This window comes from Larus michahellis, chromosome 8 (assembly GCF_964199755.1).
Source record: "Larus michahellis chromosome 8, bLarMic1.1, whole genome shotgun sequence".
In the NCBI taxonomy this organism is placed as follows: domain Eukaryota; kingdom Metazoa; phylum Chordata; class Aves; order Charadriiformes; family Laridae; genus Larus; species Larus michahellis.
In genome coordinates, this window is record NC_133903.1 from 53,456,818 (window position 1) to 53,481,297 (window position 24,480).

The 24,480-nt window shown below is 39.4% G+C and overlaps 1 protein-coding gene across 1 annotated transcript in view; it reads left to right on the forward strand.

Moving 5' to 3' along the window:
• Positions 1-1,278: 1,278 nt before the first annotated feature.
• The window catches only part of HOOK1 (hook microtubule tethering protein 1), a 29,443-nt gene continuing 6,241 nt past the window's right edge, over positions 1,279-24,480 (forward strand). The window contains exons 1-19 of the mRNA XM_074598707.1: positions 1,279-1,525; positions 7,474-7,559; positions 9,241-9,313; positions 9,642-9,692; positions 11,183-11,315; positions 12,156-12,223; positions 13,821-13,883; positions 14,108-14,191; positions 17,056-17,222; positions 17,815-17,955; positions 19,252-19,453; positions 20,137-20,247; positions 20,497-20,584; positions 20,670-20,730; positions 21,343-21,483; positions 22,129-22,216; positions 23,088-23,122; positions 23,702-23,784; positions 24,212-24,312. Of these exons, the coding sequence (XP_074454808.1) occupies positions 1,475-1,525; positions 7,474-7,559; positions 9,241-9,313; positions 9,642-9,692; positions 11,183-11,315; positions 12,156-12,223; positions 13,821-13,883; positions 14,108-14,191; positions 17,056-17,222; positions 17,815-17,955; positions 19,252-19,453; positions 20,137-20,247; positions 20,497-20,584; positions 20,670-20,730; positions 21,343-21,483; positions 22,129-22,216; positions 23,088-23,122; positions 23,702-23,784; positions 24,212-24,312 (1,827 nt within the window). The 5' untranslated portion in view covers positions 1,279-1,474. The remainder of the gene's footprint in view (positions 1,526-7,473; positions 7,560-9,240; positions 9,314-9,641; positions 9,693-11,182; positions 11,316-12,155; positions 12,224-13,820; positions 13,884-14,107; positions 14,192-17,055; positions 17,223-17,814; positions 17,956-19,251; positions 19,454-20,136; positions 20,248-20,496; positions 20,585-20,669; positions 20,731-21,342; positions 21,484-22,128; positions 22,217-23,087; positions 23,123-23,701; positions 23,785-24,211; positions 24,313-24,480) is intronic.

The window sequence follows — 24,480 nt, forward strand, 5'->3', positions numbered from 1 at the left end:
TACTGAAGTTCTAGTGCTGAAACAGCAGGGAGACAGGGTAATCGCATCTTCTTAGTGTAAGGTGCTTAGGTTTTTCTCTGGAGTGTCTGGGGCAGGGTATTAGAGAAGACAAGATCCTGAGCCAGGCATACCCAAGATCTGATCAAATAAGTTTTTCTATGAAATAAATATAGTACAGGAAAGCAAGTGAAAGAATTTCAGTGTGGGTTTTTTTTTTTTTTTTCCCCCGAAATAGAAAAGATCAAACAAAAAATGTACTCCTACGTTTTAGGTATCATGTAGTGAAATACGTAGGATGAAAAGAACGCGCTCTATGCCCGTCTGGCGGTGTTTGAGGCGCTGTGCAGGCAGTGACTACAGGGCTGCCTGCGGAGACTGGGTGGTGGATGAAAGACTGGCTGTGGAGGAGCGGCTCAGCAGGGCCCCGCAGCTGCCAGGCTCCTTCGACCCCTCACTGGCGGGGTGGGCTGCCGCCTGGGAGGCGCTGGGGTCTGCTGGGGTTTGGGGAGTGCTAACAATAGCCAGTGGGGGGGGGGAAGACAATATAATTTAAGAAGAGGTGAAACTGCCATAGCCCTTCGCAGTCCCACCTGTGTTGTTGGATGAGGAGGATGTTGCTCCACCTCATGGAGAGGGGTTAAAACAGTTGCTCATCAGCCTCACGCTTAAACGCTTTCCATCCTGCGCCTGCCCAAAAAAAGGAATGGGTATTTTGGCCTCATTTAACAACAGTATTTTTTAAGCGATTCTGTATCCTGCTCTGAAAGCAGCATTTGTGGCTGGCAGAGGCGCGCTGACCTACCTACATCTTAGGCACAGGTTAAGTCTGAACCGTGCTTACACCTCTTCACCCCGCCACCTCCGCGGCCCGTCCGTCCCCGGCCTACAGCAGCGGCTCTGACGGCCCAGAGGCGGGAAGAGGCGTCCGCCATGTTGGGACGGAGCGGTGCCCCCTGTGCTGCCCGCTGAGGGAGGGCAGGGGCGGTACCGGCTGACTCCCCGGCCCACGCTTCGTCCCGTGGGCAGGGGACACGTCCCCCCTTCGCCCACACCCCCAGTTCCGGGCCCGCACGGAGCGCTGTCGGCCGCTGAGGGGACCCGCCGCCGTGAGGCACCACCCCGCACACACCGAGTCCCCCCCGTGATTGGCACGAACAGCTCCACCCCTCCCCCGTGATTGGTCAGTGCCGCTGCCACTCCCGGAGTTTGAAGGCATGGGCGGGCCCTGACGTATACGTCCTGACAGCACCTCTGCCCCGCCGCCCCTCCCCTGTCCCGGCCCCGCGCGGAGGTGGGCGCCGCTCGGAACGGCGCGGGCGGGGTGGGCTGCCCGGTCACGTCACATTCGATCACGTCACGTCACGTCACGTCACGTCAGCTACGCGTCGTTGCGGGCGTAAGCGCGCTCGGTGCCTCGGTCGCTCACGCAGCCGCCTGGAGCGGGGGCGGGCGGGGGGAAGAGGCCTCCGCCGCCATGGAGGCGAAACCGGCGGATCTCCTGCTGTGTGACAGCCTCATCCTCTGGGTGAGTGGGGCGGCCCCCGAGGCGCCTCCTGAGGGGGGGTCCCTCAGGAGCGGCTTCCCCCGGCCGAGAGGGGCTCTGGGGGGACGGGACCCGCCGGCGCGGATGGGCGGCCCGGGCTCCTGTAAGAGCGGCCCGGGCGGCGAGCGGGGGGAAAGGTGAGGCGTTGGGGGCGCGGGCACGGCTGGAGCCGTGGGTCCTGCCCGGGGAACAGGTGTTCGTACGCGTTCCTGCAAACAGAAGGGCGGATGTGGGCTTTTGAGTGGCCTGTAGGCCCGAGTAGTGGTTCTCCGGCAGTGGCTTTCCCTGTGGAAACTGCTCGGTAATTAGCAATAGTAACAAATATATTCAATTAATTTGAATTGAGCTGACAGGAGCAGAAACCTCAGAACGTTTCATACCAGCCTTCAGTTGGTTAAAGCGTTAATTAGTCAGTCGCAACACACCTAAATGTGTGGTGTTACGTGCTTCTTGCACAGGTATTTGTTCAGTTCAGTAATTAAGTTTGCGTTCTTTTTATCCTTTGTTCCTTCCAAGTTTCTTCTGCTTCCTTCTTTGTAATTCTGGTGCAGTATTTTTGGTGAGAGTGAGCTCTGCTAAATAGAACTTCTGCATGAAATCTTGGCAGAGAAGGCCACAACTACCTGGCGTGAAGCGTTTCTCTAGAAATAGCAGGTGTTTTGCCTATGTGAAGTGTAAATCAGGGAAAGAAGGGAGTGTTTTAGAAACATTGTGGAGATCCAGGAATGAAACTGGCAAAAGTAATAGCAACAGCTACTTGAGTAGGTATTCCTTTTTCTTTCTGCATGACAGTACAGAAGTTTCAATGAATTAAAGTCTGTAATAAATCACTGAAAACCAATTTCCTCCTTTCTTTTCCTTCCTCCATTTTTCTTTTAGTGACCTTGTTTGCTTCCAATGTTTTGTTGGTCTTTAGAACTTCAGTTGACTTATGACTACCTCTCTGGAGTTGGATATCTTTTGTCACTTAATCAATGCATCCTTTTCTTTATCTTTTTTGTGCTCTTTAACTTTTTTCCTCTTGGTAGTCAGGTAGGAATAACTCCCATCGTGATACAGTTGCAAAATAAATCAATGCATTCCTGAACTCTGTCTCAAAATCCTGTCAGCAGTGCTGAACTCTTATAATTTTTACAATTCCTGCTTAAAATATTTTAAGCCTAAGTCTCATTTTTGGTATTTTCACAGTGCGTAGTTGTAACTACATCATGAGCTTTAAAGGGAATACCAATGGAACTTTAACTAGGCTCAAACTGAAAGAGCTTTGTGTAGTGTTGTTGATGTAAATGAACATCCAGCTCTGTGTGTTCAGGTTTTGTATACAACACTCAGCAGATGCATTGCCAGATGTATGTTTTTAGATTTAACACCCTGTTTCTGAGACCTTATTTACAACTTAGTAGAAACCATTTGTTAATATGAAGATATGTTTCAGACATCCTTTCAACTTGAACTTCAGACTGAATAGTAGACAAAAAACTGGTCTGCTGAAGATAGCCATATTTGGGGAGCAGGGGAATGAAGTGCTCTGTATCTGAAGAGAAGAGGGTTCTGTAACGCTCTGTGGTTCTAAAGGTTTCTCAATTTATTTACTCATTAATATAGCAAAGAGATGCTCATGATTTTCTGTGTTCTGCTACTGGATCTTGTTTGTGGTTGATTTTATTTATTTTATTTTGGCAAATTCTGTATTAGAAAACATTTATTATCCAGAGAAGAAAGAAAAAATACAAATAAAAATATTATCTGTTGGTTCTCCAACCCGGGTGTCATTAAATTTAAAGTTTTGAGGGTGTTACGGGAAAACCATAATAGAGTTAGATTAAATTATAGGGGAAATGTATGTGAGTTTCCAAGGAAAATTGACTTACGCAATATTTGTTGAGATTGAACTCACAAGTTTGTTACAGAAACAATTTTCTAAGTCAGAATGACAAAATTTGATTAGTATACGTGAAGTGAACCTTAATATTTTCCATCTCTGGGTAGGAGTGGAGTGATAACAGTAGCAGCAGTAGGCCTAGTGATGCAGTAGTATCTTCTATGTTTAGGTGCCATTACAATAGGTGTTTTCTTTACTCTAGTAAGGCAAAAGTTGCTTGAATGTCTTTCTGTACTGCTCTGAGGCTGCTTCTGTCTTTGTCTCCAAACTAGAGACTAGATTCATGGTAACATCTTAAACAGAAAGCTTTTTCCACAATACATGTAGCCCTGTTTGGCACTGGCAGCATTGGTGATGTTAACTTTGTCACTGGCTTAGTTATTCTGTTAATATCCTCGGATTAAAAACGTGAATGTTTGTTGTTACTTTAAAATCTCTGACTAACTCTATAAAACTTCTGTCCCTAGTATGTGTAGTCTGGGTATAAAATGTAGAACCTCAACTCTGCATTGTGCAGATAAAGTTGAGGCCATACCTTCCCAAGAGTTGGATAGGTTGATTTCTCCTGGGTAATGTAAGCACTCTTGTTTAGTCTACAGTTGTTTGGTGGATAGAGCCTTCAGGAAATCCAGAGGAAAGGCGTTAAATGTCACATGATATAGAATTAAATTTTCAAACGTATATTATGAACATAGTAGCTGTATGTCTGAGAGAAAAATATTTCCTCCTCTTGTAGCAGCAATTGGCATGGTGCATTTAAGCTAGATTCATGAAGTGTTCTTCAGCATGAGTAGCAGCATGTCCTTGAAGCTATATTTAGTAAATCTAACCAAATTTGAAAAAAGGTTAGGAGTACTACACAGTCCTGAAGTCTACGGCTGCTTCTACCAACCTCCTCCCCATGCCCATTACCTTTTGTTTTTGTAAGTACAGTAAAAATCGGTTTTGAGGAAATGATTGGGCTGGCATGAGGTTTGGACAATCCATAATTAATACTGCTCTCCTGTTATTTCTAGGCACTTATGTAACTTTTAAATATATGGAGAAACTAAGTCTCTCAGTCCTGCTTTTTGCTTAATTTTAATGAGCTGTTTCTCTTCTGGGAGGTACTGGCCTACGTTAGGCAGTGTTGCGTTTCACAAGGTTTTCTACAGCTTCGTTCACCTGCTCTAGGAGGCTTGGGTGAAATGGTAGTACCTGTGCGTAGCAATTTCTTTGGTTTACAAGGGGCTATATCCAAACAGCAGCATCACGATACTGTGCCGTGAAACTCTGAATTCTGTCATGCTCGGTCTTGACTCGTAAGCCTGTGTGCCTGTTCCTGCGTTGGCATTAAGGCTGCTAGAGTATTAGAAACCAGTGCTGTCAATCACAGCCGCTTCAGTGCGTGGTGTGCTGCTTAATCTTTTATATAACCTTCCAGGGATTACTGACTTCTCACTTGCTGTAACACAGGATTTAAAAAAAATACTTTTTTAATTGAAAAACAAATTAAAAAAAAAAAAACCAACAAAAATGCGCTTTGCATATTTTTCTCTTCTTGGCTTGATTAGACTCTTTCTGAAGGAAGCACACGAATATTCAGAGTGCATGGTCACTCTTTATAAACACAGAATGAATGACAACTGCCTCAAATTCTCACAGCTGGGAACTGAGTTTCTGTGTGCTTTTCCACCACTCTGGTCCAAGTAGCTCCGTTTCCCACACGCTTGACAAGGTCACTCTCCAGGGACCTCTGAAGAAGCTTGCGGTTCACAGGATGTTTGGGAAAGCCCTCTCACAGAGGGACAGGTAATTTAGGATGTTGTGAACGTAGTGAGTGAGTTTAAGAAGTCAATTTTCACAGTGGACAGAGATTAGAAGGATCTGTTCTTGCTTCCATTCTATTTCACATACACATCTTAATCAGAGTAACAGCAAACTTCCCCTTTCTGTTTTATTCATTGTTGTAAAGAAGGCTGAACTTAACAGAATTGTTGATGAGCTTTTATTTTTCTGTGTAACCACCTGATGAACTGATACACGTGTGGAAACGGCACTCTGGCCTAAAATAGTTAGCTCTGAGATGATTGGTTTTTTGTGAATAGAAATGTTGCAATTATAACAGATAATTCTGTCAAAATGTTACCAATAAGCTTGGGAATAGTTTAATAAAAATACGTAATATCCAAAATGGGGAAACATTTTTAACATTGAGGTAATCACATCCTACAGTTCTTAAATGCAGGAAAAACAGAAAACTTAGAGAAGAAATTATCATCTTCATAGGAGGTATGGGAGAGCTTCCATATGAGTATTGGCTGAATAAATGAGGACTGTTGGTCCTGGGAAATACGCAGTGGGAGGAGATGGGTGTGGTAAAGGTCAATACAGACTTGATCTCCTGGAGAAGACAACCGGGGGAGAGTGTTCACCATCTGTACAAGAAGCAAGGGAGGTGAGGTGACAAACTCTGACAAGGGGATATCCTGCAGAATCTCCGTTTGTGGCTGCAAAAAGTGCCTCAGGCAAGTTCATGGAAGAAAACTTCACTGGGGACTCTTAGAGACAGATGTACTTATTGTCTGTGCTCTAGGGGTTCTCCGAGACACAAATTCCTGGAGCCTCGTGGAGTATTTTGCAGAGTTTGCAGTCACTTTTTACAGTCTGCGGAGTGATCTGTGGACCTGGATGCCTCCATGTTTCAAGGCTTTATACATGAAGCAATCAGAATTACAGGCAGAAATTAGCAGAGCAGCAGCAGCTCTGCCTATGGATGTGTAACAAACTAGGATTATACATCAGGTTGATGATGGGGTTCTTGGTTATTGTGCATAGAGCTGCCTGCTGGGTAAGTGTTTATTGCTGTGCTCTGTAAGGATGCAGACATGTCGAAGGTATTCATGTCATTTGAGGTGCTTTTGGAGAAGCTATCTGCAAAACACTTGAGCCATTAAATTTTAGTCTTCGGAATGGGAGTTGCATCTTGTTTGTGTAGCCCTACTACAAAGGGACTTTGTACTTGTGCCTGGAAGCACCAGTTAGGATACAAAGCTTGCATGTAACAATTCATATAGAATAGATCAGGCAACTTATTATAAAAATGCTACCATCTATAATCTGGTTTTGTAATAGAGGAGAAGAGTGAAAACTGGGACTTTGTTGCTTAATCTTTAGAAAGAAATATGTAGATGGGGTAAAACTGTGTCCAGCCCTGTGTTTAAACACTAGGTAGTGTGATGCTTGGAAAATAACAGGAAAATATGTATATATGTTAAATATAAACACCAGGAATAATATACGAATAAAATATGATGACCAGGAAAAGTTGCATTACGTCTGGTTAGGTAAAGTTTCTTGGGTTTTAGCAGTATTTTGAAGTTGTGTATTTAAATAGGAACATCTTTAGAGTAATTTGGGAATTCCTGAATTGCAAGGAAATATTTTGCCAGCTCACAGGGCTTGAAATGGTTCAGTCTTTTTCAGCTATCTTCATATCCTTAAAGTGTGTAGTAGCTCTCAGACAACTGTTTTTTCCACTGGTTTTGTGTAATTTTCTCCCTTAAATTCTTAACCCCCAAATAATTTCAGGGGTCTCTATTAGCGTCATGACTTATATTACTAAACGCTTACAGTAAAAGACTGAATTTTTCTCACACACACTACACCACCCCCCACCGCCTCCCAAACTTTCACCTGTCTGATACCACTTTTTGTTTAGGTAATTGTGTGTCCAGAACTAAGCACTCCAACATAATTTGAGCGATGGATAACTATGACTTTAGTTTCCCAAGTCAGTATTGTGTAACCTGATTTACAATACAAGGGCTAGCATGAAAAAGCAAAGCATGCTACTACTAACTTTTTAAGCTACTAGTCATAATCAACAGTTACAAATATTGAGATAATTAGGTTGACTTAAAAAATAAATATTTCAAGAAGGACTATTGCTTCAAGAAGAAATACATCTTGCTAAATGTTTGTGCCTTAAGGAGGAAAACGAAGATGGTAACTAATTTCATGTACCTGTCTACAGAGCGAGAAACACAGTGTTTTTCCCTCTTTTTAGTTGCAGACATTCCATACTGATGCACCTTGCAGAGATGTTCAGGACTTGACTAATGGGGTTGCCATGGCGCAAGTACTTCACCAAATGTAAGTTGATACTTAAGTTTGAAAAAAAAAAAAAGCTATTTCATTTCTTGAGGTTTTTGTGTTTGACGTGCATAGTTGCTTTCTCCCACCCAAAGGTTTTTGTATAGTTAGTCAGAAACTTAGCATAGACAGTTTATAGCAGAAGATAAAATACACCTTTACATTGTTGTTTTGGCGATGATATAATAGTTGAATAATAGTGTGATAGACTGGTGATGGTGATGAGATATTCTAATACTGCAGTATTAAATTCCTACTTAAGGATAATTGGCCAGGAAAGATATGATCTTTTTCACTTTTCTCATCAACAATATTTCCATGGATATCCATGCTCAGGCAATATGTTCCTCTTTGGAACGAGAAACGTAAAGTTCAAAAGACATGTCTTTGTGCTGTCTTCCTCTTGGGATTGCTCACTTGATTTAGATTTAAGTTCTAGGATTTAAATGATAATTTGCTACTTGTGTGGAAAAAAACAATTGTGCAACTTCAATGGCAATTTTATTATTAAAAATAATAGTGATCTAATCAAAAACAAAGTCATTCCCATTTTATTGGTGTGATGACAAATGGTACTTGGTTTGAGTGATCCGCTAATTTTGAAATTTGCAGTTACTTCAGACTTCAGAGGGTTGTAACATGAGTCTTTTATTGAAAGTCTCGTGCTACAAGTCATCACTGCAGTTTTATTGCTGTTGTGGGCTCAGATAATAAAGGAGAAGTCTGCATTACGATCTCCTGCTAAAACTATATTTTTGATTACTAAGAAATTACTTAAAACAAATGCCCCCCTCCCAAAAAAAAACCCCAAAACCCAACACAAAAAAACCAAACAACCAAAAACAACCCACCTGTCTGCTTGAAAAGGTTTTAAATGTGCTGTATAAAGACAGAGTTCACCTTTTCCTGGAGGCATGGCAGAAATTGATTTAAGGTTGCGCAGTAAAGATTCGCTGAGGGTCACTTCCCATGTGTTTGTGGTACTAGGGTACCATGGGCTGTGGGCAGACTTCTTTACAACCAAATTGGTTGATATGCAACTAGGGATAATAATTGTCTTTTATTAGGTGCTTGAGACCAATGAATAAACAGCATGGTGTAAAAGTTAAAATATTGTTAGATATGCTGTAATTGTATTGCTTGGCAGCTCGATGTGTGCAAACACCTCCCTCAGCAACTCATCCTTATTTATGCTGGCTAAGTGAATATGCTTCTACCCAGGGGAACCAAAGACATACAAAAGTATGAAATGCCGGTAGTTTAAAATGTTATTTTTTCTTGATAAGTGCCTTTGACCAGTTGTAGCAAATGTTGGAAAATCCAGATGTTGGAGAGTAGGTACCAAACATAATGTCAGCACTGGTCAAAAGAGGATGTTTCTTTACAGCATTATGATCACTTTGTCAGGTATAAAATTCAGCATAACAAAGACCTTCAGATCCTTGTGTTCCTAGCTGTAGCTAGCCCAAGCACGTACAGAAATTGTTCCTGCCTTGGAAGGCAGTGTCTTAATTCAGCCAGCAGGATGGAGATTTCCTGTGACATAGGTATAACTTGCAATCTCCAGGAATTCATACCTTATTAGGCACTGTAGTCAAACATCTGATGAGTTAATGCTAGGAATTTGGTATCTTATTTATTTGTGTGCTTGTTGATGTATAATCATTTAATTTTGTTTCAGAGATGTTGCTTGGTTTGATGCATCTTGGCTAAATCGCATTAAAGATGATGTTGGTGACAACTGGAGAATAAAGGTATTCAAATCTGAAGTTAGTGGAAGTTTGTGGGTTTGGATATTGTGTCTCTGCTGAGACTACCTAGCAGTCTAAAAACTACGGAATTAAGCTCAGACTTTTTTTAGGTTTTTGTAAATGAACTTGAACTGTCTGTCGATAGTTTAAGTGCCTTCCAGCATTGTTGCATGGGGATTTTTTTCTTGCAATAGTTCTTTTCCCCTGTCATTGTAGGGTCCTCTCATAGAGCTGCTATATAAACATTTTAATATAAATTATTATTTAATTTCAGCAAAATTAAGAATTGTAATAAAAGTCTGTAACCTTATCTTTCATGTACAACAATCAGTCCAGTAATCTGAAGAAGATACTTCAAGGAATTATGGATTACTATCATGAGGTATGGAAAAAGCAGCAATTTTTTTTGTTGTTCTAATCATTAAACAATACGATGATTGTCCTGCTTCACCTAGCTTTTTTTTTTTTTTTGTCTTGGCAAAGTAATTTATTTTAAGGACTTTTTCGTCAGAAAGTATATGATAATTATCTGGTTAATTGGGAGGTCTGAGTGAGCGTAAAATTAACTTGAGCAGGTGTATTTTAGATAAGACTCTTGGAGTATAATCTGGAAACCATGTTTCTGTCGTTGCCCAGGTGAATATCATAAGGACTGAGCTGCAGAATCCCATTGACTTTTGCGTGTGCATTTCGTATTTTCTCTTGTCTAGTGAAGTTTTAATCCTTTTATACACAAGAGAACAGACTCGGCAACCCTAGTCTAGCTTTTACAATATTCCCTTGGAAACTGGGAGATAAGTTACGAATCCTCCTGGACGTAGTAAGGGTTATAGTTTGTTTTCTCTTACGCAGGATGAGTATGGTAGCCATAAAAGGGTGCTGTAAAAAAAAAAAAAAAAAAAAAAAAAAAAAAAAATTGCTGAATTTTGTATGGAGTTTGATTACAGCTACGTAGTGGGTATGGTATAGAAAAACTTGCCAGATCATTTCATGGCTTCCTGGTCTCACCTGGGTTTAGTTGTGATACCGAGTTCCAAGCCCTTCTGTATTGCCTGAGGCTTTCTGGCAATCCCAGAAATAGAACTTCTTTAGGTTTATGGGGTGCTTTTTGAAGGATTAGGGAGAAACTGAATTTGGAATCACTTTAAATTCCTGTTTTTATTTTGTTGGTAGAATAAATTAATTCTCTCATATTTCAGGTCTAGCCCAAGAACTTTTAACTTACACATGAAAAAGTGACAGTAGTAAGTGGTCAGTTAACTAAACCCCCAGTTAATAGACTTTAAAAACTTGTGGTTTTGCAGGAACAATTTTATACAACTCTTACTGAAGTGCGTAACTTCATTGCACTAAATAATTGGTAGGTGTTTTGCATATATTTTTAAGTGCTGTTTAATTAATTTAGGCCTATTCAGAGAAAAATATGAGGTCCCAAGTATGGTAAATGTCCTTGGCTAGCAGTGCATTGAGTACCCCTTTCCCCAAACACACATCCACGCTGAGGGACAGAGACAGACATTTGGAACGGTCTTTTCTGGCCCAAGAGAGGCACAGTGTGTGACATCTGGGTTTCATGTATCAAGCCCTCTGACAAATGAGTTAAGAGCATCTGCTTTGTCTAGGCCTCTTCAGATCCCCTAATCTGATACTGCTATCTACGTACTCTCTCATAAGCCAGTATTTTTAGTGTGTATCTCCATGTTTAATGGTTAAAATCTTTCCCATCCATAAGTTTTATGGTAACAAACTTACTAGTAGAGTGTTTTCTCTGGGTGGCTTATCGAGTCCAGGTTTCTCACGTGATACCAGATTTTCATGTTGGACAAAAGTGGGAGTCCATTTTCTGTCTTCATTTTTTTTTTTTTTTTTCAGTTCTTGGGTCAGCAGATTTCAGAAGAGCTTATTCCGGACTTAAACCAGATATCGGAGAACTCGAATCCCACTGAACTGGGCAGGCTTCTGCAGCTTATTTTAGGTTGTGCAGTCAACTGTGAAAGGAAACAAGGTGGGTGCTACCTTAATCTGGTCAACAAGCAGCACGTTGCATGCCTATTCTGAAACTGGAGTTCACTTAAAAGCAGAAAATCTTTGGGAAACTTTGGTGAATAAAACTCAAACTTTGCTCAGGGTGGGTGTAAAAAAAAAAAAAAAAAAAAAAAACAAACCAAAAAAAACCCCAAAACTACAGATCTAGAACTTCCTATTCAAATGCAAATAAAGCAAATTAAATTAAAAACTTATATTAGAAACTGCCTTTTGCTTATCTGCAGGGGCTCAAAACTGAATCAGTTGAGTTTTCTCTCCCCTTACCAGAGCTAACGCTCAATGCTCTGATGGCTAAGGAATCCTCAGCGTGATTCTGTTAGTAGCGTAGGTGTGATTCCTAGGTAGTCTGAAATGACTGCATCAAAGATTGATTGGGACATAAGCCATTAGGCTGCATTGGGAATGAAGATGCTAGGAATTACTTTATTTTTCATTAAGGTTTAGTTATTAACTCAATTACAAGCTTGTTGACTCTTTGCAAAAGCTTATGCATGTACATACATAGGTGTATCTATAAAAAAAGAACCGTGGAAATACAGATGTCCTAAAATCTCCTTGCTCTATTATGCACAGTATAAATGTGTTCACTGAAGAGTTTATAATCTCTTATGCCTGTCTATCATATTACTGGATAATAATGTTGGTTAACAGTAGTGCTCTGTATAAAAAGAGCGCTACTTGTTTTGAAGAAGCTTTATAGATAATAGTTTATTCTGGATCTTTCTGCAAACAGTATGTCATGTTACTCAAGCTGTTAAGATGAACGTTGTCGTGAGTCACTGCGAATTCTTTTTCATAGAACACATACAGAATATCATGACCCTTGAAGAGTCTGTTCAACATGTTGTCATGACTGCCATTCAAGAGGTAAGTAATAATTCATAGCCTAATGCTGTCATTTGAGAAGTCTGAATATCCATTTGTCAATCTTTGTGAATTCTTTCATCCAAGGAAAGGTCAGGGAAGTGTGTAAGTACGTCTGTAAATCATCTGGGAGGATCAGGACCAAGCAGGGCCCAGAAAGAAAATGTAATGTGCAATTGCACCCTCATCTAGGTAGCAGTGGAGTTGGTAGTAGGCTTTAAAACTTAGATTTAAATTGACTGAATAGTCTTTAAAGCTATAAATGCCCTATTGGGAGAAATAAACCCGTAAGTCTGTTTGTTGTATTCTGACTAACCAAACTCTATTTCTGAAGAATTGTTGACAAACATACTGTGTACATCTTTGTACTGGAGATCAGCGAGAGCTGTGTTTATGTGAGAGACCTAGACAGGTTGGAGATTTGGGCAAAGAGGAACCTTATGAAATTCAACAAGGGCAAGTGTAGGGTGCTGCACCTGGGGAGGAATAACCCCATGCACCAGTACAGGTTGGGGGCTGACCTGCTGGAGAGCAGCTCTGTGGAAAGAGACCTGGGAGTCCTGGTGGACAACAGGATGACCATGAGCCAGCAATGTGCCCTCGTGGCCAAGAAGGCCAATGGTATCCTGGGGTGCATCAAGAAGAGTGTGGCCAGCAGGTGAAGGGAGGTCATCCTCCCCCTCTACTCTGCCTTGGTGAGGCCGCACCTGGAGTCCTGTGTCCAGTTCGGGGCTCCCCGTTTCGAGAGGGACAGGGAACTGCTGGAGAGGGTGCAGCAAAGGGCTACCAAGATGATGAGGGGACTGGCACACCTCTCTGATGAAGAAAGGCTGAGGGATTTGGGTCTTTTCAGTCTGGAAAAAAGAGGGCTGAGGGGGGACCTTATCAACACTTATAAATACTTAAAGGGTGGGTGTCAGGAGGATGGGGCCAGGCTCTTCTCAGTGGTGCTCGGGGACAGGGCAAGAGGTAACGGGCAGAAACTTGAGCATAGGAAGTTCCACCTGAACCTGAGGAGGAACTTCTTTCCTGTGAGGGTGGCAGAGCCCTGGCACAGGCTGCCCAGAGAGGTGGTGGAGTCTCCAACTCTGGAGACATTCAGAACCCGCCTGGACGCGTTCCTGTGCCACCTGCTCTGGGTGACCCTGCTCTGGCAGGGGGTTGGACTAGGTGATCTCCAGAGGTCCCTTCCAACCCTATGATTCTATGATTCTTATGTTCCCATTGTTTACTTAATGGCAATTGACGTAGCACAAAGAAGTGTGATAACTATTAAATTAATTGAGTGAAATCCCATCCTCTGGCTTACTCAATTTTTTAACTTGGCTAGGGGGTAACAGTAACTTAAACAGATCACAGATTCATCCAATAAGATGCTACTACTAATTTGGGGAGGGAGGAGTTAAAAAAAAAAGGCATTTTATTCTAGATTTGTTTAAATTCTTTACCAGCCGTGAAGTGGTTTTATTATTAAACTGTTCTGATATATTGCAAGGATGCAAGGGCATGGTGGAAAATAGGATTGGTACTCAGTAGACAGTGAATTTACAGATACTAAACCTCTGATTTAACTTTCTTTTCCTGTGTCCTGTTTCTGTAGCTCATGAGCAAGGAAATAACAGGTCCTTCCACAAGTGACGCTTCAAGCGAAATGGAACAGCAGGTAACTGCCTGATATTTGTTGTCCTTGTAGTTCAAGCCCGAACAATAAGTTGGTATCTTGCCATCCCTTAAATGAAGAAGAGGGCTGCTCTTCCTCTCCAGTTCTAGAAGTTAAAATAAAAGAACCTCAACAATAAATTGCACTTTTTTGTTTTCTATCTGCACAAACTGCTTGGTCTGTTTTCCACTCAAAAATGAATGGTTGACTGTCTTATTTTTTAAAAGCTTAAAAAAGCTTTGGAAGATCTTCAGGAAGCACTAGCAGAAAAAGAAGAGTTGGCACAGAGATGTCAAGAGCTAGATTTACAGGTAAGAAACAAGTAGTCGCTTATTTCTTTAATACGTAGTGGTACTGCTATTAAGGTGCAGAAATTTTGAAGGGCAAAGTTGAATTTTGCATTTATTTAAGTTCCTATGAGGATTCTTAGCCATTTGTGTGGGAAAAGCAATCATTCTGTACTCCAGAATGCAATTACCGGACATAGTTTCTTGATGGAAGTATAAGCTGAGGTGCTGTACCAACTGTTAATGCAAAGGTGGTTTGGTCTCCTAGGTTTATGTTTACCCCTAGTAGCAGGTAGCCATCAAAACAATGCTATCATGGCTTTAAAAATTGCCCACTTTGTTTTTAGTCACTGCTTCCTCTAGTCTTTTGAACTGTGTCCAAAAAATCCAGTTCATGTAACAATCGGTCATTAGATTTAATCATAGGAAAATCATGCTGTTTTCAGTAGGAGCTGATGAAAGACTAAAATTTGAAATTTATCTTAAAATTTACTCTTTTTTTTTTTTTGTATGCAGTTGCAACTTGGAGAATATTTTAGGAAATAAAAATAATGGAAACTAATAGATCCTTGCTGACGTTTTCAAACCACACTAATAATAGGCCTACTTTTGTTTTTAATTGGTATAGAAGTTAATCAAGTCTCTTTTTAGAAAAACGAGGGAGCACATCATAACAATAAAGAGGAACATTCATTTCAATCAATTTTTTAAAGAAAAAAGAAAAAAATAATCCATTTGTTAGCCCTAAATCTGATTTCTCTTTTATGGCATTATAATCTGAGAGTAGAAGGAGGTTTATCTGGTAAGGCAGTTCATCTCTGATTCTGTACAAAGAGAAGATTTGGGTGGCATCCTCTTAGAGGAGCCAGAGTGCTGTATTTGCTGTATGTGCCCCTGGGAAAAAAAAACAAAACCAAAACCCAGAAAGCCAGATGCCAGTTTTACATTTCTTAAAGGTAATGATGACTGGAAAAATGGAATACTTATATATAAGCAGCTCATAGCTAATTGCCATGCCCAGGAAACTGTTGATAGAATTGAATTGATATTTCATTTTTCTTGAGGCAGTACTAAGGCTTCCTAGTGAAAGCAGAGATCTAAAAACGCTTGTGAGCAGGATCTGCAGGAGAAAATGATTTCTTATAAATGGGCAGGAGGAAAGATTTGACAGCTGAACTTGCAGATTACAGTTGTTAAACTGCAAAAAGTGTGTTCACTGTTCAAAAACTCTCTTCTAGAGGTGCTGGGATAAAATGTACTTGCCCTTTCTGCTTCCATTAGGGGACTCAGCATGTCTCACTAGGGAAGTCCCAGGCTTTCTCCTTTCTCACATTCTCTTTCAAGACTTCTGTCTTAATTAGTGATAGGATGCATAAAGCCATTTGCTCATAACATGGTGTGGGCCAGGTGAAGGCATGAAAGGTGTTTGAGGGAAAGGTACCACTGAGTATAAACAGATGAGTTAATGACACCACAGCTCTGTAATACTGGGACATGTTTTTAAAGTATCTCTTCATAATTTGTTGACTTTGACACCACTTCTGTTATGCTGAAATAATAGAAAAGGTGAAAACTTGCTCTGAGTTGTGTGAAAGGTGTAGTTTTTTTTAAAGTGTGAGATGGGTGTTCTTTTAACATTGCTCTAAAAGTGTGACTGTTGTGCTCGTTTAAGGAGTGGCCAAACCTTGAACAGGAAGGATTACCGTGAGCAAGGCTCAGGCATGCTCTCTACTCACAGGTGTTTGTGTGTGTGTGTGTCTGTATTAAAGTGACATCTCGTGTGTGATAAAGGAGTGAACTAGAAAGCCAGCATCTAATGAAGTGGTAGATTAATTGCTGTTTTTTTTCTTACATCTGTTTTACTGGTAGACTTTTAAATTATGATCACAAACAAACTGTTTCTTAATATTGCATACTTCAGGTTGTATCTGATGTTTTATGTAATAATGTCACCATGATATGTTGGGGTGTTTTTTTAAATTTTATTTATTTGAAGCCATAATATTGACTGACGCTTCTCATTTAAACTAATTCTTAATAAATTCACTTGTAAGGTCTCAGTCTTCCTTGATATTTTCCAAGAGTATAAGAAAGGTAGGTTTTCTTTATGATTCAGGAAAACATAACCCAAAAAGCATATTGTCCCTGTTTAAATGCCAGTTAACTAACACATGCTACGTGCTCTTATGTTTGACAGGATGTTAAAATTAACACAACAGCTTTCACTAGAAAAACTTTAAAGGTTCTATGCTCTTAATCCTTCCCCATTTTTATGGCTGTTAATATACTTAACTGTTTCAATAAAGTGTTGTATTCTCATTTGCTTAGCTGTGAACACTTTCGATATCAAACTTGTTTGATTGTTGCAAAATATGCATGCTCTATATGAAGCTGCCTAGGTTTTTTCTTTTGCGTGTGTGCTTACTAGCTTATGGCGCCTGAAACCGCTTTTTGCACAACCATTCACTGCTGAGCGCACGGCGGTACTGTGTTAGTGTGCTAGCCAGTGCCATCCTGCTTTTTATTGTTACGTACAAGCAAGATGGAGAGTACCTTTACACCAATCCTTAAAAGTTGTTTTTTTTATGGCGTCCATGGTATCCTTTTTAATGAAAGTCCCAGATCCTCTCCATATCACGTTGTCTGCCTTTGCCATGGTTTCAGATCCAAAAATTTGTCTTTTTTTAGAGGGACTTTTCCTTTAGTGCTTCATAACTGTCGTACACTAAAGCATCTGTATGCTCCAGTATGCTATGTGAATTTACATTCTAAAATTTCTAAACGCTGAATCTTTTTCATAAACTAATTTGGTGATGTATTGCTGTCTTGTTTTAGTTCTTTCCAGTTGGGCAGGTCTTACAATGTTGATGCTGTTTTATCTGCACTAGGTGGCTGCCCTCCAGGATGAAAAAAACAGCTTGATGTCAGAAAATGAGATTATGAATGACAGGCTGGATCAATTAGACGACTCTCTTGATGATCCAAATACTGTGGTTGCAAAAAAGTATTTTCATGCACAGTTGCAGCTTGAGCAACTGCAAGAAGAAAACTTCAGGTATGAAATGATGTCTCTGAAAAATCCTTCGCTTGTCAGGTCAAATATATCCTGAGAATTTCTGGTACTCTTTCAGGGTTTTCCATCTCAATTTCTTTTTCTACAAAAGATTTCTAGTACTGTAAAAACATATTTTACAGATGGTGCTTACCTTTAAAAAGTAAAAGGAACTGTTACTTTTTGTAGAAAATAATATTTTCTAGTGGCCGTATTGCAGCTATTTGACACGTCAAAAAAGGTGATGGAAAGCAGAAAAAGAGTGCAGAAGCAATTTCTGTGTAAACAAAACAAAAACCCCTAAACCTGTACTGATTTCTCTTACATACTCCTCTTTCTCCCTGTGATCCCTTTGGGGGGAAAAAAAAACCTTTTCATTTGATCCCTTTATATTGATAAAGTGAATTTGTAGTACGGAATCCATTATGATTTAACAGGTAGAAACAAAAATGTTCCACACTTACATTACTGTTTTTCTTGCTACTTAAAACAATAGGTTTCCTTTGTCTTATTTATTTTTAATAGTTCTAGCACTACATGAAAAATGTGTAATAACGGTGAGTTCTTAATAGAGTTCCTGATTTTAATCTGATAGGCTTGAAGCTGCAAAAGATGATTATCGTGTCCATTGTGAAGACCTAGAAAAACAATTGATTGAACTGCAACATAGAAACAATGAACTAACCTCTTTGGCAGAAGAATCTAGAGCCTTGAAAGATGAAAACGATATTCTTAGGTATGTAATAGAGATAACTCCCCTCACACACTTTAGGAGGATTTAATGACAAAATCCAAGGCTTTGTATTTAACAAGGTTTTTTTCTGAGGCATTATTCCTGCAGATAGATCTTATCTGAACGAGATCTAAAATAAATGTTGGAAAAGGGCCCTTTGACAAAGCAGAGATGGAGTGGAAGCTTTCAGGGATAGCCTCTGTTGTTTGTGTAAGAATAGTAACATGGAATTTTCCTGTGAAGCAGGATTAATCGATACAGAAATTATTATTCTTCGCATGGGATGGAAGGTGAAGTTCTGCAAGAATTAAGAAATTTTTAGCGGGTGGTGTGCGTGTGCATTCTTATTAAGGGGACGTTTGTGTTGAGAAGAGGTTGCCTTTTCTCATGTAGAAAAGCATATATGCTGCTAGAACTTCGACATAACTTTTTGTGTAGGCTAGATTTAGATTAGTAACATGATTAACAAAAGGAAGATGAAATACACAATAACGTTGATGAGATTAAAATTCCAGCTTGTGTAAATCACATTAAATACCAGACCACCCAAGGAATGTCCAAAGCAAATCATATTGCAAAAGCAGGTCTGCTATTCATAGTATAGTATGAATAAAACATGGAAAGAAAAGTGGTTTCAGGTGTTTAACTTACAGTGATTCTTAAATGACATCTGAAACAAATCTTAACTATAGATTTTCTTGCATAATTTTCTTGTACTAGCTTCTAGTGGTATGAGATAGCAGATGTTAATCACAAATATTAAAACTAATTTGTGTATTTATGATCCAAATATTTTCTTAGCACATAGATTTTTGTTAATGATCAGGTGGTAATTCTTGGTCATATCTGCTAAAGATCATTTTCATAGTGCAGTTATGTTCTAATTATGTATAATTAGGTATAACCCTGCAATGAGAATGTCTGGGTGGTTTTCCTTACCAGGTACAAGTACTTTGAGATGACTGCCTAGCACAGCATGTTATGTTGCATTTATATTGCACCCCACAGAATGACCTAGAGATATTTGACATGCTAACCCTTGCTTGTACTTCTGGCGTACGAACATCGGTCCTACTACCACTCAAACCCTGTGGTGATTTCAATTTTCATAAGCAGTCTTTGCATAATACAAGTTTGCATTGATTATGCATTTAAAAATAAAGCAGTAAGATTTAACTCTGCTGTTAAGCACATTGCATCTCCCTTTGAAAATAGCTTGAATGTGCATGAATGCAGAATTCGACTTGTTTTTAATCTTTTGAAGAAACAGACTCTTCTAATTCCGGTTTATACTTTAAGGGCTACTGCAGACAAAGCAAGTAAGCTGGAATCAACTGTTGAAGTGTATCGTAAAAAGCTACAGGATCTGAATGACTTCCGCAGACAAGTCAAATCTCTGCAAGAAACCAACATGATGTATATGCACAATACAGTCAGCCTGGAGGATGAACTGAAGAAAGCAAATGCAGCACGTGCCCAACTAGAAACCTACAAAAGACAGGTAAGGCCACATCTATGCTTAAAACGTTACTTTTTTCCTCAGATAATTGTCTTATCTAAATAACTTTATTTTAATTATGTTTCAATGAAAAAAAATTTAATAGCTAAGTTTAACAGCTCATGGATTTAACCTGTATTGTCCCCTTAGAATCTTTCTTATTCGTGAAAACTTCTTCATACTCTGCCATTCATTTTTAGTTTTTCCCTGTTTATTAAAATGTAGTTGCCCGCTCAATTGATTGGTTGACCATGCTCTGCGGGCTTTTTTTCTTCATTGTAATTGACGTGATTTTGTGTGTCTGGGAGAGATTGTTCAGCTATTATTGATATCACTTGTATGTAATATTCTTAACTTTCTCCACAGAAATTTATTTTGAACTGTAGAAGTTTTATTTCAATTTCACTTATTTCAATAGCAGTTAAGTGATGCAGGAGTTAAATATTAAAAAAAGAAAAAAAAAAAAAGCCAAAAACCACAGAAAAACCACCCAACAGGCAAAACAAAACCCAAAACCAAACAAACCCCCCGCCCCCTGCCCTGGCATTCTATCTCCCCTCCCCTAGGCTTGGAGAGGACTAGCTGTTTACTCTGGCTGAACCGGGCAGGAGTGAAGGTTTTAACATAGCTTTTAAAGGTAGCATCTTGCAATATTCATGTGCTGAATACAGTCTTTGTATAAAAAGGTCCAGGAGCTTCATAACAAACTGTCTGAAGAATCAAAAAGAGCTGATAAGCTCGCATTTGAAATGAAACGTCTTGAAGAAAAACATGAAGCTTTAATCAAAGAAAAAGAGGTAAGTCTCTTGAATGAGAGTTTATTTGAACACCTAATAAATCTCTCAAATTCCCTGCTTGAGGAAAACCTTCACAGAAGTAGTGCTGCCTTAAAAATAAGGTTTAGCGCCTTGTGAGTGTATGTATACACATATAAAACGTAAAGTATGTATTAAAATCTCTGTGTGTTGGTACTATTTCTAATTAATGTTATTTGGTCTTGAAGCGATGCAGTATGACTTAATTCCACCTCAAATATGTCTTCTTAGAGACTGATAGTACAGTGTGATGCATTAAAAGAGACAAATGAAGAGCTCCGGTATTCACAGATGCAACAGGATCACTTGACTCAAACAGGTATTGCTTTATCTTCAGAAGCTTTTTTATGTATATTAGTAATTTCTTTTAAGTTTGTTAAATCAAACTTCCTGTCCGATTTCAGGTGCATCTCATGTTAAAAGCCATGAGAATCTTGCTGCTGAAATTCTACCGGTGGAATACAGGTAAGACAAAAAGGTTAAGGCTGTTCTGGGATTTTAATGAGTGGGGAATTATATTGTCCCTGTAAAAGTTCAATATTTTTGGCAATATGACTCTGTATCTCATGTCTTGCTTTCCCTCCATGATGCTTGTCTGGGCCCCTGTGTAGCTTTAATAATTATTTCCCCATACTGTAATGTACTTTGCATTCTTTCTTAAAAGCATATCAGATTGCTGTATATAAAGTTTGGCTGGAAGAATCCTCTTTAAGGAGCAAAACAAATCTTAGCTTGCCACTGGCAGACAGAATAAATAAATAATACACTGCAAATAAGACATAGCAGTTAAAGGCTAACTAATACTACTTTTAAAGTCTGACAGAATGAAAAATAAAGGCACAACAAAGTCTTGAAGTGACTTAATTTAAGACTTAGTTCACGTCTTCTAAATTATTGTGGTGTTTAAAAATTGTAAGTTGCCTTTTAATAAAAAATTGCATTATTACCCCAACTATATCCTTAAGCAGAACTTGTTTCGCTCACTTTAAGGTTGGGGGAATAAACAGGAATATTACGTCCTACTCTTAGTCACCTTTCTCTTAATTAACAGTGACTTTTTCCTTCTTTTTGATTCAGAGAAATGTTTATTCGCCTACAGCATGAAAATAAGATGCTTCTGTTACAACAGGAAGGATCAGAAAATGAACGTATTACAGAGCTCCAGGAACAGTTGGAGCAAAAGCATCGGACAGTGAATGAACTAGAAACTGAGAAAAGGTGATGGGTGAAACAGCATCTTAAAATATAGCAAAAAGTGTTTTCTAGACCTTCAGAGCAGCCTTGTGGCTTGCATCTGTAGAGTAGCACTGTGCAGGAAGCCAATTATGCTTTTTCTTTCACCGGTGTAATCGTTAACAAAGGCTTATGAAGAAGCAAGAAGGGAAGTAGGTTAAACATGGTGGTGTAAAATGTGGTAGAGGTGTGTGTAATGTGCTCTGAAGAAGGTGTTGCTTATAGGATACTTTTCTTAGCCCTGATTCTTGGTAGACCAAGTGTGGATATAAACTCTGTTTCTAAAACTTCAGACTAATCATGTTGTAACACTGAGATATAGTCTGATGTATTCTCTATTATTTAATGAATGTTGAAAGCATTTTACTAGGATATGAGAATTTGGGGTAGTAAAGCTTGCTCAAAACTTGAAATGATTCTAGGTCTTTCATTATAACATGTTCGATGAAGCTGCCACGTGTTTGTTTCAGAAGTTCAAGTCAAACTAAAAGCATTTGAAACCAGTTTCTTTGTCTTAAGTCCTGCTGGGTAAACCTTCTGAAAAATTATCATCCAGACATGAAACAGAAAAATCTAATTGTCGGTTGTGATGCAGTCAGATGGGTAATAACTCTCTTTTCCTCCTGAAAGGCTGAATGAAGAGCGTATTGGGGAGTTACAACAGCAGATTGAAGATCTGCAAAAGACTTTACAGGAGCAGGGGTCTAAGACTGAAGGAGTAAGTGAAAGTTCAGGCTTCTTGACCTTGAAGACATCTTGTCGGTTTTGTTTAAAATCCTTTAGTGTAACATCAAGTCGTTTGTTTAGATGTGCCTCTTTTGCAGTGTGTCTAGTGCTGGTAACTACTAAGAAGGCAGGATTGTAGTTTGTGTGTGCTTGTTTGTTTGGGTTGGGGTTTTTTTTGTTTGTTTGGGTTGGGGTTTTTTTTGTTTGTTTGGGTTGGGGTTTTTTTTGTTTGTTTGGGTTGGGGTTTTTTTTGTTTGTTTTAAAATTAGTTTGAAATGCACTAGTTTATGCAGTAGTAAGAGTAAGCAAGGTCTGAAGCCCCTTTGGGTCACCTAACCCCCCAACCTGAACAAACACACACCTTTTGAAAGACGTTACAAGGAAAGATCTTAAATGATTGAGACAGTTCAATGTATTCTAAAAACTCTCCTGCCTGAAAACAACTCCCTCAGTTTATGTAACACAGACTTGGCTCTACTGTATTCAGAGCAGATGAGTTTAGTCTCTATAGTATGAGAGTCCATGAGACCCTACAGCAACTGCATTTCAGTTGAAAAGCTCGTGTTTTATGTTATTCCTTCCCCCTGCCTTCTCTAAGGAACTGTAACTCTCCTCTACTTTCTACTTTGCTTTTAAAAATCTGTAGTTTTATCATTAAATGTTGGTATGTTGAGGATAGCTTTAAAGAAAAAAGATGCTGGAATTGGTATCTGTGTGATGCAAAAAATATGAATGTAGTTACAGAAATGCATCAAAAAATGCAGTTTTCCTAGGATTTATTTGGTTTGACTTATTTAGGGGATACGTAAGATATGGTACCAAATGCTGAAATATAACTGAATTGTAACTCTTTCCTTTCGTAGTCTAGCAACCTGAAGCAGAAATTGGCAGCGCACATGTAAGTAAGGCACGATAGCTTGTTTATGCTAAATAATTTGACTGTCGTAGCACAGAAACTGCCTAAGTCTTTGTAGGGATGTCTTGTTTTCTAAGCCAGAATCATGGACATAGTGAGTTAAGTATTAACCTTCTAGTTTTGTCTACTCTGATCATGATCGTCTTGTAATACCAGTGTCCACTTAACTGTCTGTTCGTCACCTATAGCATTTTAACTGGTCTGATTCTACAACAGAGTGCTAAAACCATCACTTTTACTGGACTCAAAACGTATTTCGTTTTTCTGAAATACTTCCATCCTTTCAGCAGACGTCGTTCCTGCTAAGGAGATGCTGGGGGACTTATTGTTCGTTTTCTTTTTTGTTTCTGGTTTTAGGTAAATGAGACTCAATTAAGAAATCACAACTTTTTATGGTTCTCCAAAAATACATACTAATATTTCTATTTAAACTCAAAAGAGTTGCCAGAGTTTAAAATAGTTGTTTAAACCCTTCCACCATCAAGTTTTGGCTTTCAGCTCTTAAAACTGTGCATGGAATTATGTGTGAGCTTAATCCTTAGCCGAGCTTTTCATTCACAGGGAAAAGTTGAATGAAGTTCATGATGAGTTACAGAAGAAAGAGGCTGATCTTGCAGAACTCCAGCCTGATGTTAGTCAGAACCGTAAGTTGTTCTGTGTGGCTTTTTTGTGTGTGGTTTTTTTTTGTTGTTTTTTTTTTAACGAGACTGTGTTAAGTTACTTCTGAAATGATTCCCATAGCCACTGGGCAATGCAATACTGGTCTGGATAAGGCTTTCTACTACAGCTTAGCTTTAAACCTGAAACGGGGGTGGGAGGAGGTTTTTTTTGCACATCATGTTGGGCAGGAAAGGTTCGTGGGGCTTAGCTTTGTTGGACAGTACTCTGCAAAATGGGAATTGAGGATCAGGTGGGACCTTACGGTACAACTGAAACAAAAATGAGAACTGAGGAAACTGTGTAGTAACTAGCAAGTTTATTTGGCGGGTGGTTAAATCAAGAGAATGCAGAAGCCTTGAAAGTACCGTGTCTATTTTTTTATATGTCTTTGTTGATGATTTCTGTAAACAGCCCAGAAGATTGGAGAGCTGGAAGCAGCTTTGCGGAAAAAAGATGAGGATATGAAAGCAATGGAAGAAAGATATAAAATGTACCTTGAGAAAGCAAGAAATGTGAGTGACGTATTTCTGAACGTATACGTTCCTCCCTCATAAATTGTTAAAGAAATTTGGGTCCCCCCCCAGCACTGAAAATCAGTAGCTACGTGTCGCGTTTTTAGTCAAATTGCTCACTGTAGTCAGTTAAGCGTATAAGAGAATGGGGTTTAGTTTAAAGCATGC